Below are 22,483 nucleotides of genomic sequence, written 5' to 3'. Positions count from 1 at the left end.
TAGGCAGCATCATCGAACAGCTGTCTACAGAAAAAAGTAGATCCCCTCCCCACTGAATTCAGGTATGTTTAGCAAGCATCAAACACTGCTGGGACAAGTGTGTCAACAAGTACAAATGCCAGATTATAATGTTAGTTCTGCACATGTTTATGATTGAACGATACTTGCAAATCATTTGTGGGTTAGCGTGCATGTGCCACGTACTCAGATTTTGCATATAAGATGCTATATGAGTGTCAGCATTGATTTGAGATGCTACTAATGATAATGCTGAAATATTTGAAATGGGGAAGGGGAACAACCACAACGGCTTTGGAGCAATAAAGATCCATTTGATGCCGTCGCCATAACCACAAGCAAACACACCACTAACTATTGTGGTAAGTGAAGAGAACAGTAAATGCCTAATGATGACAGTAACAGCTAAAAAAAATGTCCCTTCTCTCCAGATATTTCAATACATACTGTACATTCGTGTGCAATTGTCATGCAAACAGAGTCGTCATTCCATTTGGGAGATTGTGCAAGCATATTTTACAATGCCAGCCATTCTGGCCAAATTTGTTTCATTGGCATTACTCAACTTTTGGCATGATTAACTTAAAGGGGATATTTGAAGTAAATCTTAACTAAAAAGGCCATTACTACCTAACCTTTTATTTTCATCACTCCCAAAACTATTGTATTTTACGGAGGTTGTGTGATTTGCATGTTACGTGTGTCACTCTCTCCAGCTCGCAGTGCTTTAAACATTTTAGTTGCCAGATTTCCTTTTTGGATTGTGGTCCTGAGTCACACTGAACCTGCTTTTTCTTTTTTCTTTTTTTTTCTCCTCCTTTTCTTAAAAACACATAAACCTCCATGGTGAAGTCACAGTTTGGAGAGGAGAACTGGAAACTATTGTTGTTTATCAACCTAACTGACATCCATCACCTTTATTTTATTGCTCTTCCAGATCTCTGCTGTTTGTAGCATTAATAGAAGAGTCCACGTTTATATGTGGATCTCTGCTGCGTAATAAGTTAGTATTGGATCAGAATGTGACCCAAATGAGAACATTTTCAAACAATTCATAAATGACAGGAACTGGAACTGTGCAAATTGTGTATTTGGAGCAAGACTTTCGCAGCAGTGTGTTCTTGATTCTCTTTTTATGGTACACTTAGTATAAACAACGATTTGTTGCTACTTTTTATCATTCCACTGTCTGTGTTTTCTCTGCAGTATCTATGTATTCCGAGGATGCTACAGATGACTTCTTATTAGAGCTAGTTTTAGAAATAAAAAGTATAAGAGGAAACACTGTGATCACAGTAAAAATATTCTTACAGTAACAGTTATTGTATAAAAGTTTCAGTATTATATGTTGTCAAGTAGTTTTTATTAACCCTCCAAAACTTTAAACCTCACCCCAGCAGGTTTCAAAGGCACATTTCCTGTTTTTTTTTTCTACCAATAAACAGAGCAAGAAACTGTGAAACTTTCCAGGAATTAATCATATAAGATGCACAGTTCTGTCATAAAAATACTCAAAAGTAAGCATAAAAGGTGAAATATTACATCAAAAATTATTGATTCTACATGTGTGTTTTAAATATTTTACACCAGACCCTGTAAAGCACAAAAAAGTTTGCACAAGTCACGAGTGACTCAGCTTTGACCAGCAGTGACAATGAGAGACAAGAGAGACTAGATTAAAGTAAAACAAATGTGATCGATACAAGAGGAGCGATTTGTCAGCAAGTTGTTACATTCTGCATGCTAAAGTATCTTTATAGAGCTGATGTGCAAAGTTGGGTTGAAAAACGTACATGTTGAGTCTGTTTTTGTGTTAAACAAATAATCAGACATTTAACCTTCATTTTCAGTTTAGTTCAGTTCATTTTCGACTCTCTTTAGTTTTAGTTACAGTTGTGCTTTTTCCATAGAGGTACAGGACTTCATATTGCAGTGAAAAATGAGCCTACAGTGTGTAAAAATATGACAGGAGCAAATAAACACCCAGAACCTGCTAAAGGTTCAGAGGGTTAAGCAGCCTCTATCCAACTGGACGATACAGATTCCACACTATTACTAAAGCGGTTACTGAAGTCTTTTTTTCCATCATGGACATTATAACGTTGGTGATTAATTACCTAAAAAGAACACATTCAAAATGATTAAAACCCATCGTGAGAAATTATAACTGAGTTGCTACCATTTTTTAATGAGAGCAAGTCTGTGGAGTTTTTCAGCTTTTTCCAGGCTAAACTGATTTAATCTGGTGTACTCTGGTCACTGCAGAAGCCTTTTATCATCACTGAGCATCATTAAATCCTTGTATGTCTGACTAACTGTTCACTACTGTTTCTAATTTCTGTCAGGTTAGTGAGTCCAAAGCAAGTCGCCCCATTTGGTAAGAAACTCTGTTCTTCACCCCCCTTTTCTTTTTTCCCCTCCAAATGGAATGCACATTTCCAATTGACGCAAACCATCCTTGAGATGTATCCTATCGGTACGCAAAGGCTTACCCACATTTAGTGCTAGGATCCCTCTTCAGGGCTCCAAGAATGAGACACTGACACCGCAGAGGGAAGCCTTGGCAAAAGGCTGACAGTCTCCAGACGCAAGACACCGCTTGCCAGCAAAGGGGAAGCATCCAAAGTATCTGTTGTATTGGAGGTCATTTTCGTGTTCTATTTTTCTGTCTCGCAGTGGAGACATAGTTGGGATTCTCACTTGATATTTTGTTAATTTATGACACTTTTAGTCAAAATACAGCATCGTACTTTTATATCAACTTGTGTTAAGGTAAGGCATCACCAGGATTTTTTAAATTCAGGAAATTCCACTACTGTTTTGCTGAAAGAGCTGGCAAAGAATTTTTAAAAACCACAAATAGCAGCATTTATCCCCATTCTGCTGTTATTAATTGGAATAACAATTCATATTTGAAGTGCACCCACTGTTTCTGTAGCTATTTACTTTGGTTTTGGTTTCTTAATCGCGGTAACTTTGCCCCTGCGGAGTGAAAACAGCACCACATCCCTCCATCTCCTCCCCAGTGAAAGTGAATTAGCCCCAGACACAGCGGGGAAGGTGGGTTTGATAGGGAGGGGACGGTGGGCATCGCAGAGGGGGGGAGGGGAGGTCTCACCAATCCCCTTCCATCCCAGCCTCCGCGTGTGAGCACGGGTAAGAAAATTACGCCATCGGAAGGTAATTATGTAACTCTGTCTCTTAACAACCCACCACAAACTGCTCAGACCCGACAGACTTTGATTGACAGCCTCTCTGCGAGCCTCTATATAAGGAGGAGGGAGGTGGGCGCCTCAGTCACTGTTGTGCCTCAGGTCCTCCAGACTGTGGATGTAGCGAACCAAAGTGGACTTTACGCATTTTACGCACGGGCTTTAACGGGAAATACCGCTTCTTATTCATATAAATCTCACCTCAAATCATCAAATAAGTTCCCAATTAGCGATTTTGACGCGACTTTTTAATTTTCTTGTCGCTGGATATCTGACAGAATATTAAGATAAAAGCTGAAATCGTCAGGTAAGTCTGGCTACTTTGACGGCACAGTAGCCTTTTTATTGTTCCTGTGTGGAGAGACAGTGACAGACGCATTTCACAGCGATGCACTGTAATTCTTTACCTGTTGCATGGAAAGACAAAAAGATGCACCTGAAATGCTACTTTATTCCGTAACAAGTCATTTTTCTTGAAAGTTTAAATGTTGTTTTATGCTGCAGATAGTTTATTGAAAGTCTTGGAATTCTTTCATCTCACATTGTAGGATTATTATCTGGCTTCGTTTAGTTTCTTTTACTCTTTTGTCGTATTACTAGATAGTGCAAAATTAGGTGTAAACAGATTATTCTAGGATGTTGGAAAAAGTCCAAAGAATCATAAAAACTAATAAAAAAATCATCTCTTTGTTTCTTGAAGGAGACATGATACTCAGAAGAAGTCTCTTCTTGTTGCTATTATCACTTAATTTCCTTCAAGCATTACCTCAAGGTAAGTGGAAAATGTATCACAGCCTAATAATAAATAATATTTATTAATGTGGTTATCTTGATTAGCTCAGTTCTAGATGATAACTTACTGTGCAATCATCCCCTCCGATGATGTTTTTCTTAATGTGACACTGCAGTCCGCATGTTGCCATTTATTTGGCTCCTTATTTCCCCTGAAGTACAGTAACTGTCCGTTTGCATTTCCTCTTGTCCGACTTGTAGATGGTGAGCAGGAGGATGAGACATCATTTGATTTGTTTGAAATCAGCCAAATCACGCGTAAAACTCTGGGGGCCAAACAGTTCCGGGGCCAAAACTCAGATGCCCCTGCCTACCGCTTCATCCGCTTCGACCACCTGCCCCCAGTGAGCCCCCCCATACTGAAACAAATCCTACGCCAGTTCCAAAACAACGAAGGCTTTGTGTTTGTAGCCAGCATACGTCAGGACCGTGCCTCTCGGGGCACCCTGATTGCTCTGGAGGGTTCTGATGGCCAGCGGCAGTTTGAGATTGTGTCCAACGGACGTGCCAACACTCTGGATCTGGTATACTGGGTGGATGGCTCGCAGAACGTGATTTCATTCGAGGATGTGGACCTGTCTGACTCGCAGTGGAAGAATATCACGCTTCATATTCACGGGGAGAATGCAAACCTGTTTGTGGGCTGCAGCCTGATCGACAGCATCATCCTGGATGAGCCGTTCTACGAGCACCTGCAGGCTGAAGGAGGCCGCATGTATGTGGCAAAGGGATCCATCCGTGAGAACCATTTCAGGGTAAGACACAAACAGCTTTTTTTAGTAGCTAGACAAGGATTTCCCCAAGATCTAGGAACTACAACTGCAGTATTCACCACCTCCCATAGGGTTCTAGAAACAAAACTGTGGTTCTCACTAAGCTTATAATGAAAGGTCCATTTAAACAACAGTTTCCAAAAGTAGAAACCTCTTCAAAAATTGGCAGTGTGTCTCAGTGTTGCCCTAGTCTGTCTGTGTGGAAAGGACTCCAAATTTAGACTCTAAATTTCCCCTTGTGTGTAAAAATAAGGGTGGAAGTGTGTGACTGGGTCAAGAGTAGACTTCCATGCTGGAGTCTAAATGTGTTTTGTGGAAATTCCAAGTCATGCTCAAAGAGGGACAGAGAAAATGGGCATATGTTGCTTCTGAAATACATGAAAGTAACCTAAATCTATCATGAGTGCAGTGATTGAAGCACATCTTCTCTTACCAAACAGGGCCTTCTTCAGAATGTGCGTTTCATCTTTGACACCTCAGTGGATGATGTCCTCCTGAGCAGAGACTGTGAGGTCACGAAACAAGGTAAGGATGGACTTAGTTTTTAATTATGTTGAATAATCATTAGGCAGTTTAAACCAGACCTCACCATAAGGTTCCTGCTGTGCTGGATGAGTGGGAGCCGTATTTGTTTTGTGTGATTTTCATTACCTAAATGATGAGTCAAAATAATTACATTTGCAAACTGTTTCAAGCCTGATACCTTGCAGATGTGATATGGAAACTCTTTCACATGCAATCCTCTGACACAGTGTCTGTGTTTTGTTAAGTATTTACCGCAGTTTAACATATTGTGTTGACTCCCTTTGTTTGAATTAACTCTTTTCTTTAATGGGTCAGAACATTTGCAGAGTTGATGTGGCAACATCACGAACCATTACTTCATGTTTAAGCAGTGTCAGTGCAGAGGCTCGAGGTCGAGCGGTGAGCACAGTGAACAAAAGGAGATGCAGATGCTTACATTTATTTCCATTGGCAGTGGACTTGGGATAATACCCTGGGAAAGAAAATAGAAAAGTTGAAGTGAGTGCTATACTGCCGAGTGGGGAGCTTCCACTTCCAGCTGCACACACACACACACACACACACACACACACACACACACACACACACACACACACACACACACACACACACACACACACACACACAGAGTGAAGTCATGAATTGGCTGATTGGGTTGCTTTTCTCAGCTGAGGCTTTGCTCGCACGAGGAATAGGACCTTGTGGCCTTCAGCGGGGCTCAAACCAAGAGTCTGCAACTCAAAAGACACAGATATGTGAGCAAATATATACATACTCATCATCTGCAGCAAACCTAAAGAATCACCAGATCTGGAAAGCTGCGTCTTTGGTTTGCTGTGACAAAGCAAATCCATATGCGGTTTTTGCATTTCTGCAGCCACAAGTAGTGTGGAATTCCAGCTGAATGAGTTTATTTGTTTTACGAATGTCATCAAGGCCCAGGAGTCTTTGGCCTGTCGGCGCGTTACCCCTCAGGTTCTACGCTGGAGGAAACTTCAATGCTAAAAGTCAATCATAAACCCACACAACCCACGCTCATACAAACTGTCATATTGGACATTAATGAGCAATTAAAATTGTCCAAGCTTTCGCTCGCTTTTAAAGTCTTCACTCGATCTACGTTTTCAAAGTGGGGAATGTCTATCAGGGGGAGAAGAATGTGTAAATACTTTCACAGGCGAGCTAGCACGCATTCACATGCGCACATGGTGTGAAACCCTCCTGAGATTTGAATGAATCCAACAGACTGAAGAGTAAAGAAAACACAGGGTTGGCTACAGTGGGACATCACCGGGTAATTTGGATGCCTTTTTGATTTAGAGTCCCTGATCTGCTATTAATCTTAACCAATTTACATAACGAAATCCAAACCAGTTGCAGATATGCGCTGTGCTTTGGCTGAGTGACAGCCATTCCATGGAGCTTTGATATGTGTCTTGTATGTTTGCTTTGGGCATCACACATTCATAAGGTTTGCCACAATACAACCAAAGTGCAGTAGTTCATAGAGATACAAATTAGGGGAATAAATTGAGGGGTAAATTGAAGGACTGTGAGTAATCATTATTTTCAAGGGTTTTATGCAGACTCCACCTCATAAAAGCTGCTGTGTTGCTCTGTGAGTTGTGGGTGTTTGTCTGTCAGTGTTGTACAAAGCTGGCAGACTTCCTCCTCCAGATTTGTTGATTGTGCAAGGAAAACTTAACATTTAGCCTAATTATGCCCTTCAAATCACCCTGTATTTGAAGCTTATGCTCCCTTTCTCAATGTGAACTGAAGGCAGCCTTTCTAGTATAAAACCCTCAGTGTTAGGAGTGAATGATAGATGCTATGATTCAGGGATTTTCACACACTTTGACTTCTCTTATGTTAGTATCCAGAAAAAAAATACCTTTTGAGTCCAATCAAACCTTTGAGTTTGACTGGCTTCTTGGTGATCCTTTCATGTGGCCTACCGGTCTGTTAAGTTCATATTGGAAGTCTCAACTTATTTATAAGGTCAGAAAGATTTATGGTTAACAGTGTGTTTTTTTTCATCACATGAGGAACACCCAGACTTCTGTTCTGCAATGGCATCCTGTCCTCCAACAGTTAACCCTGCTGTCATCTCTGGCAGAAAGCTTTACCGTCACCATTTCAAACAAATACATTTTTCAAACCAAACGCCGCTGCCTGGGCGTGTGGTTTTGCAAACGTAACAGACGTAGCAATTACTACACTGTTGTGGTCTAACAGCCAACTATAGGAAAACAGAAATCTTTTCCTCTGGTCTTTGGTTTCAACCATCCTATCTCTCAAATTTGTTTCCCGTCACCAGTCTGTGTCACTCATTCATTTCCTTGCCTTCCTTAATCCAACCATCTCTTTTTTGCTTTTCAGACGATGCCAATATTGTGAGTGAGAGCACAGAGATTGTGGATGTCAGTCCTTCCATCACTACAAACATTATAGGTCAGAAGACAGATGACTTGGGAGCAGAAATGTGTGAACGTTCCTGCGAGGAACTTAGCACAATGTTCCAGGAGCTCAAGGGCCTTCGCGTTGTCGTCAGCAACCTTATTGATGGCTTGCAAAAAGTGGTAAGTAGTGACAAATGTGGAAACTTGACTGAATCGCTCTTACTGCGTGTAAATCAATATAATCCTGACTTGTGTTTGCCTTAGAGAAGCTACCGTCTGCTTTGCTGCACTTTAACTGGCCAGTTTTAGTGATGAATGTAAAACTAACTGTCTTTGTGTGAGCAAAGAACATTTTGGAGAAAATTGGTATTTTAGGAAAATAAATGGTAAGGTCCTCAGAGCGGCAGCCAGAAGGTAAGAGGTTTGAATTAGGTTACTAGGTAACCTACATTGGTTTGAAAGCAAACAGTAAGTAGCCGCAGGACTGTTTATAGAGTCGCCTGTGATGGCTGAACCCAGTTGACTCCTGCTATCTGTGGCAGCGTGAGTCAGACAGATTTTATGACATGTTACATGTGGATATAGGAAGTGTTCCCCTGGCAGTGATAGGGTCCAGTTTAATGTCTGGCTTTGTTTAAACAGCCCATGTGTTTCCTCTGGGAGCCTCCCAGCAATGAGAGAGTCTGGGCATGTGAACCTGGGGAAAAAAAAGCGGCTGGTATGAGAAGGGTCCCTGAGGCTCTTCCAGACCGAGTGGTGTCTTAGATTCTAGTGCTGCACACTGCTGTCTCCCTCTTCCAACAGGAGGACGTGTGTGCGCGCACGCACACACACACACACACACACACACACACACACACACACACAAATCTTTGGCAGCAGTTTATCGACTGACAGTTCCCAAGTGTTGAGTCCAGCCAGAGATCCCCAGGTCTCCAATTGGGCTGAAGGTTGTAATGTGCGTAACCAAGCAGCACTTTTCAGTGGGCTGATTTCCGAGAAGCAGAAGAGATGTAAAATTGAGTGTAATGAGAAGCAAAGAATTCTTGTTTGTAAAATTAAGTCGCTTCCTTTCTTATTTTTCTCTGAGGCTTTGCTCCCTCATGAGGTGATTAGAAAGAAGGATCATCTCAAAAATACTAAGGTCTGCAGCTTGGGGCATCACTGAGTTGGAGACATGTATTGTTTGTCCTTGAAGTTGACTGATGTTAAACAAAAGTAATATTTTGTATGGATATTTTTAAAGTTAAAACAACTCCACAGGACCCCTGCTCTACAAAAGCAGAACTGACTCTTCCTCTTTCCATCTGGTGAAAAGTAACCTCACATATTCTCTCTTAAAAGAATCAGCTTGTCAGCAGTTGTGCATTTCTCCCTGCTAGTGGCGGTATACCTTTATCCTGAGAACGTCCTAATCATTTCTGACTGATCTCCTCTCTGACTGCAAATCTGTCTGTTGTTGTATGTTCAGACAGAGGAGAACACAGTCATGAAGGAGGCCCTTGGGAGGATGAAGGACTCTAAAGAGAAAAACATGTGCTGGCAGGATGGACGCCTGTTTGATGATAAGGAAGACTGGGTTGTAGACAGCTGCACTAAATGTACCTGTCAGGTAATGCAAAGTCATGTGGGAGTATTTGCAGATTTACTGTGGATATCAATGACCCTGATATATCTCGAATATTACCTGATGGCAGGAGTCCAAGATTGTCTGTCACCAGATTACATGCCCCCCAGTGGCTTGTGCCAGTCCCTCGTTTCTCGACGGCGAGTGTTGCCCTGTGTGTCTGCGTAAGTAGTCCGAGCCTCCTCGGCACATAAACACAATTACAAACACGCACACAATTTTATGCATGCATGCTGTTTTAAATTAATGGTGCAATATGCCATAAAAAACAATATTCCGTGCATATTAAACTTTAATACCACAGGACTGTTGCAGCCAGTTTGTCTTTGGGAGCAAACCGCATATTTATTGGTAGACACTCACGGCTACTGTGGGTTCTTCAGATGACGTCATGCGATAAAAAGGCGGACATAAAGCGGAATAACTGCAGTTGTGATCTTTTTTACAGTACTTTTACTGTTCCACTGAATGAGTAGATGTGGGAGTGTCTCTTGGAACAAAATGTTGCATTTGTTTCCTACAGCTATAGCGGTTGAGGACGGCTGGTCGCCTTGGTCAGAGTGGACGGAGTGCACAGTCACCTGTGGAATAGGAACCCAACAGAGGGGTCGGTCATGTGATGCGACCAGCAACCCCTGCACCGGACCTTCAATCCAGACTCGCAAGTGCAGCCTGGGCAAATGTGACAGGCGGGGTAAGAATATTTGTCGAATAACTTATCTCATACTTGATCTCCTGGTAGCAACTGCCTGCGATTGTATCTTCATCAAAGTGTGAGTTTTCGAGTAGCCTGAAACGAGCAGCGGTATGACAAGTGGGAGGAAGGACCATGATGGAACTGTGGAAAAACTCAGCGCTGAGTTAAAAATGAGATGAGATCCTCCAAAAGTGCAAAAGACCGAGTTCATAAATCTGGATCCATCCGAGTGTGGCTGAATTTGAGTGAAGAGCTGGATCGCATGGTCGGGTTGCAGGGTGTGCCCAGTCAGAGCTAATTCCAAATAAATCACTGGCCGAGAGGGTGTTCCACAGTGCAGTGACTCACTAATGCCTTCCATGCAAAAATATAAAATATTAATGAATTTGAATTGGATGTGCTATATATGAGGTGTGGGGATTTCGTTTGATTTGTGCTGGATGCCGAAACTGAAGGATTGGGTATTTGATAGGTTTTGGGATTAGCATGTGTTATTGCTTGCAGCTAACGTTACACTGCATCTGTGTGAGTGACTGAATCAGTCTAACCACTGGGAGATAGTTTACCCACAGTGACATAAATACTGGCACAAGCATCTTAGGACATCTTTGAAAGTGAGCCGTCGTCGCCAACATCACATAGTGTTTACTTGTAGAAAATGTGGTGACCGCTTTCTTTTTACCCTTGCAAATTATACACGTCTGTAACTATTTGGCTGAATGGAAATGTGGAGGATAATACGTGACATGTGTGTTTGGGTGATCTCTGCCTGATATGTTTGATGTTTGATACCCAGTTCGCCAGGACGGAGGGTGGAGCTTGTGGTCGCCGTGGTCGTCGTGCTCGGTGACCTGCGGAGAAGGACAGATCACCAGGATACGGCACTGCAACGCTCCCGTGCCACAACTGGGAGGCAAAGACTGCGAGGGAAGCGGGCGAGAGACTCAGCGCTGCACTGCCCAGCCGTGTCCCAGTGAGTGTTTCAGCACGTGAGAAACACTCAGAAGCAGCATCCCCTTCACGGCAGCTAGAGCCTCTGTCCAAATGCCAGACTTCCTCATGTCTCACGGCTCCCTTAAGGCAACATTCTCCATGTGTTTTGGACTGGCCTCCTGTCAGTCTTTCAGGAAATGTTGACCCAAATCATCTCAGTATGTTTTCTCTTCAAGTATTAAGTTCCAGGCTCCTGACTCTGAGGCTGTTTTTACTTCAGATTTTGTGCTTTTTAATGTGTCTTTAGAAGCAAAGAGTTGATGTCAAAGATTAATAACTGCGCATGTATTTCTGTATGTTTTTAGTCGATGGGGGCTGGGGGCCGTGGTCTCCGTGGGCAACCTGCTCAGCAACATGTCGAGGTGGAAGCAAAACTCGTACTCGTGAGTGCAACAGCCCTCAGCCTCAGCACGGCGGCAAGAAGTGCATCGGGGAAGCCATCGACAGAGACAGCTGTAACACAATTGAGTGTCCTATTGGTGAGTATCGGTCGATGTTGCTTTATGTTTTTAGCTATGAAAGTGACAGACTCAGGAAACAACTGACATTCATGGTGATCTTTTGCTGTAGTGCCACTGTAGGGTTTGCTTTTGTGCCCTTCAGCCTAACTCATTAACCTGTAGGACTAATTACACCCTCATTAACCCCAGCTATTGGTGCTACACGCTAAAAAGTTGGATGTTGAACGTGACTATTATGATCATATTATCATTGTAAGAATGCGCTAAGCTCAAAGCATTGCAGCCCCTATGTGGTTCAGCTAACAAGCCTCTTGTTACTCTAAGTTTACTGCATATTTTTGAACAAATGCAGACTATAAAGACTTAGCTCACGTGTTACTGAAAAGAACATATTTTCTCATTCACTCCTCATTAGTAACAGATCTCGTTTCTGGAATGAGATGTTGTACCCCAAACAATAACCAGTACCATGCTATTTACCTCAACTGTATCGAAATGGAGGCAAAACTCCAAAAACTAGGCAAATAAAAACAAAGCTTTTTGCATGACTTCATGGAGGGGAAAGAAAGGTTTTGTGTGATTTTGGTGAATCTACTCTTTATAGTCTTTGTGAAGTCAAATGCAGAGCTGGTGGGGCTTGATCATAAAGCATTAAGTTGAGACAGAAAAAAAATCATTAAAATTACATCATTTGGAGACACTATACAGATATGTCAGTGTTTACATCAGATGCCTTTGTTTGTATCCATTCTTGATGTCTAAATGCCTCACAGATGGCTGTTTGTCCAACCCCTGCTTTGGGGGAGTGGATTGCAGCAGCTCTCCAGATGGATCCTGGGAGTGCGGCCCATGTCCTGCTGGTTTTCGTGGAAATGGTACCCATTGTGAAGACATTAATGAGGTAAAACTTGCTGTTTTTCTGACATGCAAAGCCCTTACTTGTATTTGACACTCCATTCTTGTCGTTATTTGTTTTAAATTTTGCCGATTTGTTTTTCTTTTCCTCCTCTAGTGTGACATGGTGCCTGATGTTTGCTACAAAGTGAGTGGACAGCAGCGCTGCATCAACACCGATCCAGGTTTCCACTGCCTGCCTTGTCCAAAGCGTTATAAGGGCACCCACCCGTACGGTATGGGGGTGGAGGATGCCAAGATGAAAAAACAAGTAAGTTGATGTTACTCTCTCCTGGTAGGATGCCATTCAAACAGTGGTTGCCTTGAAGAAATAAAGGATGTGGACCTTTAGCTCCAGATGGGTTTGCAAAGGCAGCTGCGTTTGTATGTCAGATCCAAATTCATGAATGATTGAAGCAGCAGATGAAGTGATTTATACGCCTCATCGTTGAAGTGAGAGTGTTTGCACATTGTTGGAAGGGAAGCCAGGGGGCACCATATATGAATGTAACTGACCTTGACCCAATATCAGCAAGCAGCAGGAGTGGGAGGAGAATGTGGTCACTTTTAACACCAAACATATGTTGTACATCTCTGCTATTTTCACTGTAAGATCAGACAGTTCTTTATACTGTATTATGACTGTAGATGTTGAATAGATCTGTTTTTTTCCCTGTTTATTTCTCCTTCCACACCCTTGTCATGAGTGCTACTTGATTGGAGCACAACTGTTCTCTTCTCTCTTGTCTAATCCCTGGAAAATGGACAAACTTGACCATCACTTGCATAACATCCCTCGTGTAGCATTTTGCTACTCTTTGGCCTCCGCAGCTGCCTGTCTGTGTGATGCGATGCCCCACTTTTACAAATTGATTTGGGAAAAAGGGAATTGTCTCATTGCTGGCATTGAGAGGCTCCATTTCACAGTTTTGATCAAAGGCCTGCTCTTGCCATCACTTTTGGCTCTGTGAGCACATGGAGTGGCATCCAAGCTGGAGTTAGGTTCATCCTTCAGTAATGAGTGGCAGCTGTGAATGCCTCGTGCAGCAATAAAGGGGCAACAGTGGGTCATAGTGGGATGTATGATGCATTTAGTGGGATCTCATGAAGTCAAGCGTGCCCAGAAGCGCCCCACACTTTGGCTTTGTCCAAAATGTCTCCCTTAAACCTTCACTTTGATTTGAAGTAGCCCTCAGCTTGAAGGGGCCTTCCAAAAAGAGAGCTGCTAGGAGTAGTGATACTTGAACATGCTATCAAAAGCTCTAAAAACATTGTGAGGAGGGCCATCTTTCATCTTTTTCAAGTAGGTCAAACCCATTGTGGCAGTTGCTGGATGTAGTAGCGGATCTCAAAATACAGCTCCCCCTGCCCTCTTTGTTTCTTTAGGTGTGCGAACCAGAGAACCCATGCAAGGACAAGACCCACAGCTGTCACAAATATGCCAACTGCATCTACATCAGCCATTTCAGTGACCCAATGTACAAATGTGAGTGCCGAACTGGCTACGCTGGAGATGGCTTCATTTGTGGCGAAGACTCAGACTTGGATGGCTGGCCCAATCAGAACCTTGTGTGTGGTGCCAACGCCACTTATCAGTGCAAGAAGGTATTCCTGCTGAACTTCCCACACATTTGTTGTAGTCTATCTTGCAGTGTATCTTCCACACTAAAAAGTAAAACTCATGAACATCCTGCTAATATTTCAGGATAACTGCCCAAGCCTTCCCAACTCTGGACAAGAAGACTTTGACAAAGACGGTCAAGGAGATGCTTGTGACAAGGATGATGATAACGATGGAATTCTGGATGAAAGGGTAAGATCATTTTTAATTTGCACTAACTAATCAGTGGCATCCATAAAAAATGAACACATTGCGTCGCAAAAAACAATGTTACCCGTTGGAACTGCCTTGCAAGTTCATATTTTACAGCAGAAAACATAAAACACCAGTGCTGCTCTTGGATTAGGGCACAACTTTTTAGTTCCGTTAAGCAAAATGACACAAACTAGAGGAAAAGTTTAGTTTAATTGTAGTTAAGGGTCATCTTTAAATTGGATAAGTTGACAAAACTGAAGAATAACAGATGTTTTTTGTCCATTATTATAAAAAAATAGAAAGTCTGAAAGTTGTTTCATATAATGTGACATAAGTGTGTTATAATTGTCATGGGAAAGTACCCTTCATTTCTTGTTTAGCGTTTCCACTTCAGTGCCAAATAAGCTGAAGCTCAATATGAGTCAGAGCTTCAATGTCTGGTTGCTCTTCAGATAAGACAGCTGAGGTATCCCATTAAACTCTGCAAATTAAAACACTGGCATGTTCAGACTCGGGGGTTTTATAGTCTGACTGGGATTTTCTAAGGGATAAACTTACAAATACCTCATAAATGTGTAATTTGCCAGATAATGGGCTGCTTTTATTGCAATTTCCAGCACTGTACCTACTGTAGTACTTAAGCTGCAATTTGAAGAAACCCAAAAGTCTATTATATGGCACTGCTTGAGATCTCGTTTTTTTATGTCTGTTGGAGTTGTTGGTTGATTGTTTTTCACTGAACTGCACAATAAAAACAGTTTCTTAACAAACATATACTTTCTGTCACAGGACAACTGTCCCCTCCTTTACAATCCTCGCCAGTTTGACTTTGACAAAGATGAAGTCGGCGACCGCTGTGACAACTGTCCTTATGAGCACAACCCTGCTCAGATAGACACTGATCACAACGGAGAAGGGGATGCCTGTGCTGTAGACATTGATGGAGATGGTAAAATAGCCAAGCTTCTTCTGTAATCAGTCAATGTATGTCAGCTAATTATTACATGCAAACCTTAAATTCTACTTTCATTTTCCTCAGAAATTCTAAATGAGAGTGACAACTGCCCCTATGTGTACAACACTGACCAGAAGGACACTGACATGGATGGAGTTGGAGACCAGTGTGATAACTGTCCATTGCTGCACAACCCTGACCAGGTAGAATACTACACTCCAAGTGACACATTCCAGTACTGTCAATTCATAAAGTTCGATACTGTAACATTTGTATTTGTCCATCAGACGGATGTGGACAATGACCTCGTTGGAGATCAGTGTGACAATAACCAGGACATCGATGAGGATGGTCATCAGAACAATCTAGACAACTGTCCCTATGTGGCCAACGCCAACCAGGCTGACCATGACAAGGACGGCAAAGGAGACGCATGTGACTACGATGACGATAATGACGGCATACCTGACGACAAGGACAACTGCAGACTAACACCCAATGCAGACCAGCTAGACTCTGATGGTGAGAGTTTAACATTCATTCATAAATGTCCAGAGGTAAACACACTTTATGCTGTGGTAATACACACATAACTGTATATTATTAGTGTTAAGAGTTGCATAAGTGTAGGGTGGCCAAAAAAATCTCAATACCTAATTTACCAAGTTGCAGTAGTATCATTTTGTATGCCTGCACACTCAGTTAACACACACATTGGATTAAATAGTTGGCCTGATGTGGGAGATTTATTGAGACTGCAGCTGTACTTTGTCAGTCTGGGAACTGATCATCTATAGCTAGATTTATAGCTTGGCCAGTATTTTCTGTCTGCTTGCTTAAATTGTCTCTCTCCCACAGACTCCAAGCACTCAGTCTTTGCACTCATTACCAAGTGATGTTCCAATCTGGCTTCACCATGCCGCCTTCTCCCACATGCTTTCAGAGTTAGCAATTAGTTTCACTGCAGCAGGTGTGAAATATGGTGGCTGTGGAAAGAGTCAACGACTGGGTTGGCACGGTTGATGTCATTCTACATGACTTCAGTGAGGCGCCCAGGAGGACACCCGCCAGGCTGTGAAGTTTTTATTTCCTTTAGGCTTTTACTCGTGATTAATCCACAGTGCCCAATTTAAACAGGGTTACCTGGAGTTTGTACAGCTGTCTGTAACTGGAAAAAGATCGCAAAGGAGTAAGGTGCTGGTCGCTGACACCTTCACACTCTCTACAGCTTGTTAGATAGTGTTTATTTGATAGAATCGTTTGAGCTCCTTGTGCAATAACAAAGATGGGGACAGAAGACAGCCAGCTACTCCCATGCAGTGGCCCTCATTAGCCACTGGCATCGTTTCCATCGTCAGTTCCCGGCCTGCAGTTTGGCTCGAGCAGACTTCAAGCTTCAGATACAAGTATCAGTGGAAGTTGTCCCAGCATGAAAAGATGGCTATATGCTTTAGAGGACTTGGCATAAAAGAGACATAAAAGCCAGTTTCCTGTAAGGAACTGCTATATTTTCCATTTATTTTTAATATTAACTTGGAATAGCTCCTCAACAATCACTGCAGTGGAAGTATCATGACACTCACATTAGCTGCCATAGAAAAGATTATATTTTCCGGTCCATGGAAAAATAGGAAAGAAAATGTAGTTCATGTCATACATTTCTAATTTAACCCTTTAAACCCCAAAACTGGCAGAGAGGTGGAAATCTTTTTTTTTTAAATCTGCAAAATTACAGCATTTATCAGTCAGAAATCATAAAAACAGAGAGAATTATCGGATTTTCATCAGTATTTCATCAAAATGACTTTATTCTACCTGTCTTATTTTAAAATTAGCTAAAAAAATAAATACTAGATCATGTAAAAACAAACTAAAAATGCTGCACTCCTCACTGCAACTATGAAGTCATTAGTTACTCAGCCATGCTCTCGAGTCGTGACAAAAATTCTGGGACATTTTAGCTAAACTAGGCTGAACTGCCAGCTGTATTTTCCCTCTACATCCAGCAATTTGTTTCCATAGAGCTGCACTTTATATCGCAGTGAAAAATGAGTCAGCCCAGAAACTCCTTGGGGTTCAAGAGGTTAAGCCAACTTTTTTTTTGTATTTAAACAGGTGATGGAAGAGGAGATGCCTGCAAAGATGACTTTGACAATGACAACATCCCAGATATTCTTGATGTGTGTCCGGAGAACAATGCCATCAGTGTGACAGACTTCAGGAAGTTTCAGATGGTCCACTTGGATCCAAAGGGAACCACTCAGATTGATCCCAACTGGGTGGTCAGACACCAGGGCAAAGAGCTGGTTCAGACAGCCAACTCTGACCCAGGCATTGCAGTCGGTGAGTGTATATCTACTGTCTTCTTTAAGGGCCATTTCATGTTCATTTGAAAGTTCTGAAACTCCGTCTGACTGCACAGAGCCTCATGTCTCGTGCTGTTTTTTTTTCTCACTGTGACAGGTTTTGATGAGTTCAATTCTGTGGACTTCAGTGGAACGATGTACGTGAACACAGACAGAGATGACGACTATGCAGGCTTTGTGTTCGGCTACCAGTCGAGTGGGCGCTTTTATGTCGTGATGTGGAAGCAGATCACACAGACTTACTGGGAGGACAAGCCCTCCAAGGCCTTCGGCATCTCTGGCGTTTCGCTCAAAGTCGTCAACTCAACCACCGGCACAGGAGAAAACCTCAGGAATGCTTTGTGGCACACAGGCAACACCCCAGGACAGGTGAGTCATAGTTTAAACGCTGCGTGGTCTCTTTTACAGGTAGTATTAATATTAATTGTTGTTAACTTTATCATGTAGGTGCGTACTCTCTGGCATGACCCCAAAAACATTGGATGGAAGGATTACACAGCTTACAGGTGGCATCTCATCCATAGACCCAAGACTGGTTTTATAAGGTAAGACATCAAGTTGACTAGAAGAAAGGCATTTATTTCTGTTTTTTAGGGGCGACAATTGCACAGCGATATTTGAGATCGAGATATATGCTTTTATTCATATGAGTGAATATAGTGACAGAATGCATTGTACATCAGCAAACATAATAATCTTAACACATTGAAAAGTTTATGTCTGTCTTGTATTTTGCAGGGTTGTGGTCTATGAAGGTAAACAGATCATGGCTGATTCAGGACCAGTTTATGACAAGACTTTTGCCGGGGGAAGGTTAGGCTTGTTTGTCTTCTCGCAAGAGTTGGTGTTCTTCTCCGACCTCAAGTATGAGTGCAGAGGTTAGTACAAACACTTCGCTTTAAAGATAGAATCGCAAATGTTACTGTTTGGTTACAGAAAACACACACACGTGTGTTTATGTGTGAGCATGTGAAGTGTAACATGCACACAACCTTAGTAGACCAACAATAGCAGATTGTCAACATGTTTGGACAGTGTTGAGAGCAGCATTGACTTTGCTTTGGAAGAAGTTCTTCATAATTAATATCAGTGATGGGATCATACTTTAAAATTCTTTCATTTGAGGGAAGACTTAGATTTGGCTAATGAATAAGGCTAAGCTGAATTAGAATAAAATAAACTTTTTGTAGAACTAGGATGCTAAATCAAGCAGACAGACATTTTGAAATACAAAATAAATATTGTCCTACATACTCAAAAATAAATTCAGTGTGGTAATTTGTAGTGCATAAATCCACATCAGTAATTACACATAAATGTCAGTGGCTGTTTATAAAAGATAGATAAAGCCTTCTGGTCTAAAAAGTGAAGCCTAGTGACTAAAACTTGCATTCTTTATGGTGTCCAGCAGGGGGCGACTCATCTGGTTGTAAAAGAAGTACAATTGCATAGAAGTCTATGAGAAAATGACCCTACTTCTCTCTTGTTTTTTACCTCAGTAATAATATTCCTAATGGTCTCAGTTGCTACTTTTAAATCTCATTCAACACAGCATGGTGCTCATATTGTGAACTTTGGTCCCATTTAGGATAAAATAACCAACAAAGCAGGACATGCATTCGGGCATGGCTACCTTGTGATTGAGAAGTCACTACTGTATGGGCATAGTGTCCTTTAGTTTTTAGTAAGATCCACCTTTCTAAAGATCAAGATAGCTATGTCTACTAACTTCAAAAAAGGTAGTCCACCAACCAATGGTTGAGACCACAGTTGCTACGTTCATCTTTTATACACAGTCTAAAAATACGTATATATGTTTAAGGAATCCCTGCAGTACATATGTGCATGTGGTTGCACTGTCCATGTGCAACATATATGGATGCAAGGTGGTCCACATATGTCAATACATGTACAAAACAAAGACTAAAGGATGGAGGAGAAAGCATTTTCATTAAACCTTCAACATCTTTTTTTTAAACTTCAGATAAGCCGGAGTTTCCAACAGTGTTCACAAGGTAATGATGAAGAGAGGTTGTGCGTTGTGTTTTGGCTGAAGCAAGGCAAAGATTTTGTCCTGCTATGTTTCTGCTTGTCAGCTTGCCCATGTACAATGCCCCAGATGCATTGTGAAAGGCCTTGTGTGTTGGTCCAAGGACTTCAGATCTTCTGCTGAGTGCTAAACAGTGGAAAGAGAGCCTGCAGGCTTTTCACAATCACAGCCACATTACCGAAGACACGCTTTTTGATGCACACAATGCACATGTTGTTGCTGCACTCTGGCACTTTCGACCGTGAATCTCATCGAGTGTCCTAGTTTTGATTATAAATGTGGCGGTAATGGAAGCTATTTTCTCAATCTTTCCGCAGATAACTGAATCAAGTCGGGCAGAAAAACATCAGAGGGCAAAAGACAAGAATCTCTCCAAATAAACATCACGTCATCGCTGAATCCGTTTCAATGTAAATGAGACTTTGCATACTTCCATGTTTTGCCTTAATCCATCCACTGGAGGAGAAACCGTGGCAGATTTGAGTTTTCCTGATGACTTTTATACATCTCCCAAACTGAGAAAGAGAAACTGAGAGAGAGGAGACATTTTTTAAAAAGCCTCTGCAGAATATCTAATTATAACTAGCGTGCCTATTTTACATTCTCAGATTTATTGTACAACCACTTACACGCTGTATGTGATTTCCTACAGCAACTCGGTTGTTCTCCGTCTTTAACCTTCTGTTTTCTGAACAACTGATCATACAGAGTCTGACAAGCATAAACTGTAACCAAAGCATAATCATCCATTACTATTTCTCTTCATGTTTTTTTTTCTTTATGGAGAACTTGAGTGAACAATTGAAATAAGCCATTTCAGTAAGTGCCAAAGATGTTTATACTAAGTCTGTACTATAATTCCTTTTGTAAATTATTTATGCTCTGCTTGTTTTCGTTTGTTTGCATTTTTTGCTAGTTTGTAAATAATTTATTTATTTGTTTACACTGACAAAACGTATAATTGAATATCACAAACGTCGAGATAACACATCATAGTATTGCAAGGTTCGTCGTGTTGTCGGGCACTCATTTAACTAGTTCGTTTTTCCAGACCTTTCAGATAAACTGAAGCATAAAGGTAAACACCAGCTGCTTTTAAATAATCGTATACATGAACACGGCAGATGTTCGCAGATGTATGTAGGTGTTAGTAGCTGCCAGAAAAAGTTCATTCTGGAGGTTTATTTACTTCACTGTCCAGACACGGCCTCATTGTCCTCGAAGTGATGTATCGCTTTGGTAATTTTTTTTTTCTGTGTTCATTGGAGCTTGTAAATAGTCAAATTGGATGCAAATTGGGCTCCATTTTCTCCTTTCTTTTACTTGTAATTCGTAAACATACAAAAAATAAAGTCAATTAAGGTAGTAACATGAGTTTAAAAGGCATTAAAATAAATGGAATTGCAGTTAAGTACTTGATTCTCGGCAAACTGAATGTTATTGACCAAGCACCGAGTGCTGCAACACCTGAGAGTCTGAGGTTCAACGGTCAGCCCAAAAGCCTTTTTACTTTTTTTTTTCATTCACATTTTAGTATCACTTATGGATGTTGTGAAACTTTATAGTGCTGGTTGAAAAGGATCCATATGAAGGTGTCTAAAAGCAAAGTGTGACTGTGTGACTGACTTCGTTGTCATTCGTCTGTATAGCATTCGTGTTCTTCCATGTTTGGTTTCCATCTTGTTCATTCTGTTGAGAGTTTGCAATGCACAAAATGTAAATGTGGTTTTTTTGTATACTTGTGTTGTTAGATATACATTTTCTACAAGCATCAGTGTAAGATTGTTCTGTTTCATAAATAAACCCCTTGTACAACGAACATCCCCTTACAATTACTGCCAGTATTAACATGAAGCCCTTAAACCTACATTACAGTATAAGATATCAGCTGAATGCATTTTAAAAGAGGCCAGTGTTCTTATATATGGTTGCTGTTGTGCTTTCTGACTTTGCTTTGCTTGTGGCCCCAAACACCGTCATTCTTATTACAGCTCTCACAAACATGTAGTTCCATTTTTGTTCTTTTACCTTTCTATTAACAGCTGGGAACTGCATTTTCCAGTAAATGTCACCTTTATTCGTTATGTATATATTACCAAACACAGCCATGACACGAGGAGCAGACTGCTGACGGCAGCAGCACAATATTTTTGGCATTCTTGTTAATGAAGAAGCACGTCTCCCCATGCAAATGTGTGGCTGATTTGTAAGCCATTAATCGTTTTTTAGACTGTGGTAAAGACAAATACGGCTGCAGACAAATATATCAAGCTTTGGAAACACACATGATCCTTGTTAGTAGCATTAACTCATGCTCGGTTTTGGTCTTTTCATAGCACTTGTTGACAATGAAAATATAGCGTGTCACCAGCTTGATCACTTAAAGTCTGAATCATAATCTGAACCATCATAGCTCTGCTGCACTCGCTGACAGTCTCACTGCCATGACTGTTACACTCATTTAAAATCAAAAGTCATTCAGTGGTGAGAAAGATCTCAGAACTGAAAAAAAACCCCACAGGCCGGCTATCTAATGTGAGCTCAGACTGCATAGTTTCGCAAGGAAAGTGATGACGCACTAGAAATGTAATTCAGAGGTTATCATGCATACCGGGTTTGTCTGATCCAGATCTGGGATGGAATCTATCTGCAACGTTAATATGCAATTTCCTGTAAAAGTCTCAAAAGAGTCTCGACTCCCACCTCTGCAAGTCCAAAATACCCTTTCTAGTAAAAATAAGATAGAAAGTTGTCATAGTTTTCACAGAGGCCGTGTCATAACGCACAAATGAGTTTGCAGAATCTCGCGAGTCAGAAAGATGAAAAGGTTTCGTGTGTGTTCTTTCACCAAACCTTCTGCCTCACAGTGCAGAAACCAGGCAGTGAAGGGGTTAAGGAAATGGTA

The 22,483-nt window shown here is 41.5% G+C and overlaps 1 protein-coding gene across 2 annotated transcripts; it reads left to right on the top strand.

The window, feature by feature from the left end:
• thbs2a (thrombospondin 2a) lies at positions 1–21,397 on the top strand. 2 transcript variants are annotated; one of them, XM_051959775.1, is made up of 22 exons: positions 1–3,537; positions 3,931–4,002; positions 4,224–4,777; positions 5,236–5,320; positions 7,700–7,899; positions 9,191–9,331; positions 9,417–9,510; positions 9,870–10,040; positions 10,840–11,016; positions 11,342–11,515; positions 12,271–12,398; positions 12,510–12,662; positions 13,778–13,996; positions 14,097–14,204; positions 14,997–15,156; positions 15,247–15,365; positions 15,450–15,684; positions 17,278–17,505; positions 17,626–17,897; positions 17,976–18,073; positions 18,267–18,406; positions 19,896–21,397. In XM_051959775.1, the coding sequence occupies exons 2-22, from the start codon at positions 3,936–3,938 to the stop codon at positions 19,901–19,903; spliced, it is 3,531 nt and encodes a 1,176-aa protein (XP_051815735.1). In that variant the 5' UTR covers positions 1–3,537; positions 3,931–3,935; the 3' UTR covers positions 19,904–21,397. The 2 variants fall into 2 exon arrangements, with proteins under 2 accessions (XP_051815735.1, XP_051815734.1); XM_051959774.1 differs by having other exon boundaries at positions 1–4,002.
• The last annotated feature ends 1,086 nt before the right edge of the window (positions 21,398–22,483 follow it).

Source organism: Acanthochromis polyacanthus, chromosome 15 (genome assembly GCF_021347895.1).
Source record: "Acanthochromis polyacanthus isolate Apoly-LR-REF ecotype Palm Island chromosome 15, KAUST_Apoly_ChrSc, whole genome shotgun sequence".
Lineage (NCBI taxonomy): Eukaryota > Metazoa > Chordata > Actinopteri > Pomacentridae > Acanthochromis > Acanthochromis polyacanthus.
The sequence above is the reverse complement of the archived record's forward strand: the minus strand, read 5'-3'. Positions and strand labels throughout refer to the sequence as shown.

Excerpts from the sequence above, each read along its gene's own strand:
- thbs2a (XM_051959774.1), top strand. The coding sequence starts at position 3,867 with ATGTTGGAAAAAGTCCAAAGAATCATAAAAACTAATAAAAAAATCATC. Across the intron at positions 15,157-15,246 it reads TGTAGACATTGATGGAGATG|AAATTCTAAATGAGAGTGAC; the intron begins GTAAAATAGCCA and ends CATTTTCCTCAG. Across the intron at positions 18,074-18,266 it reads CCCAAGACTGGTTTTATAAG|GGTTGTGGTCTATGAAGGTA; the intron begins GTAAGACATCAA and ends TGTATTTTGCAG.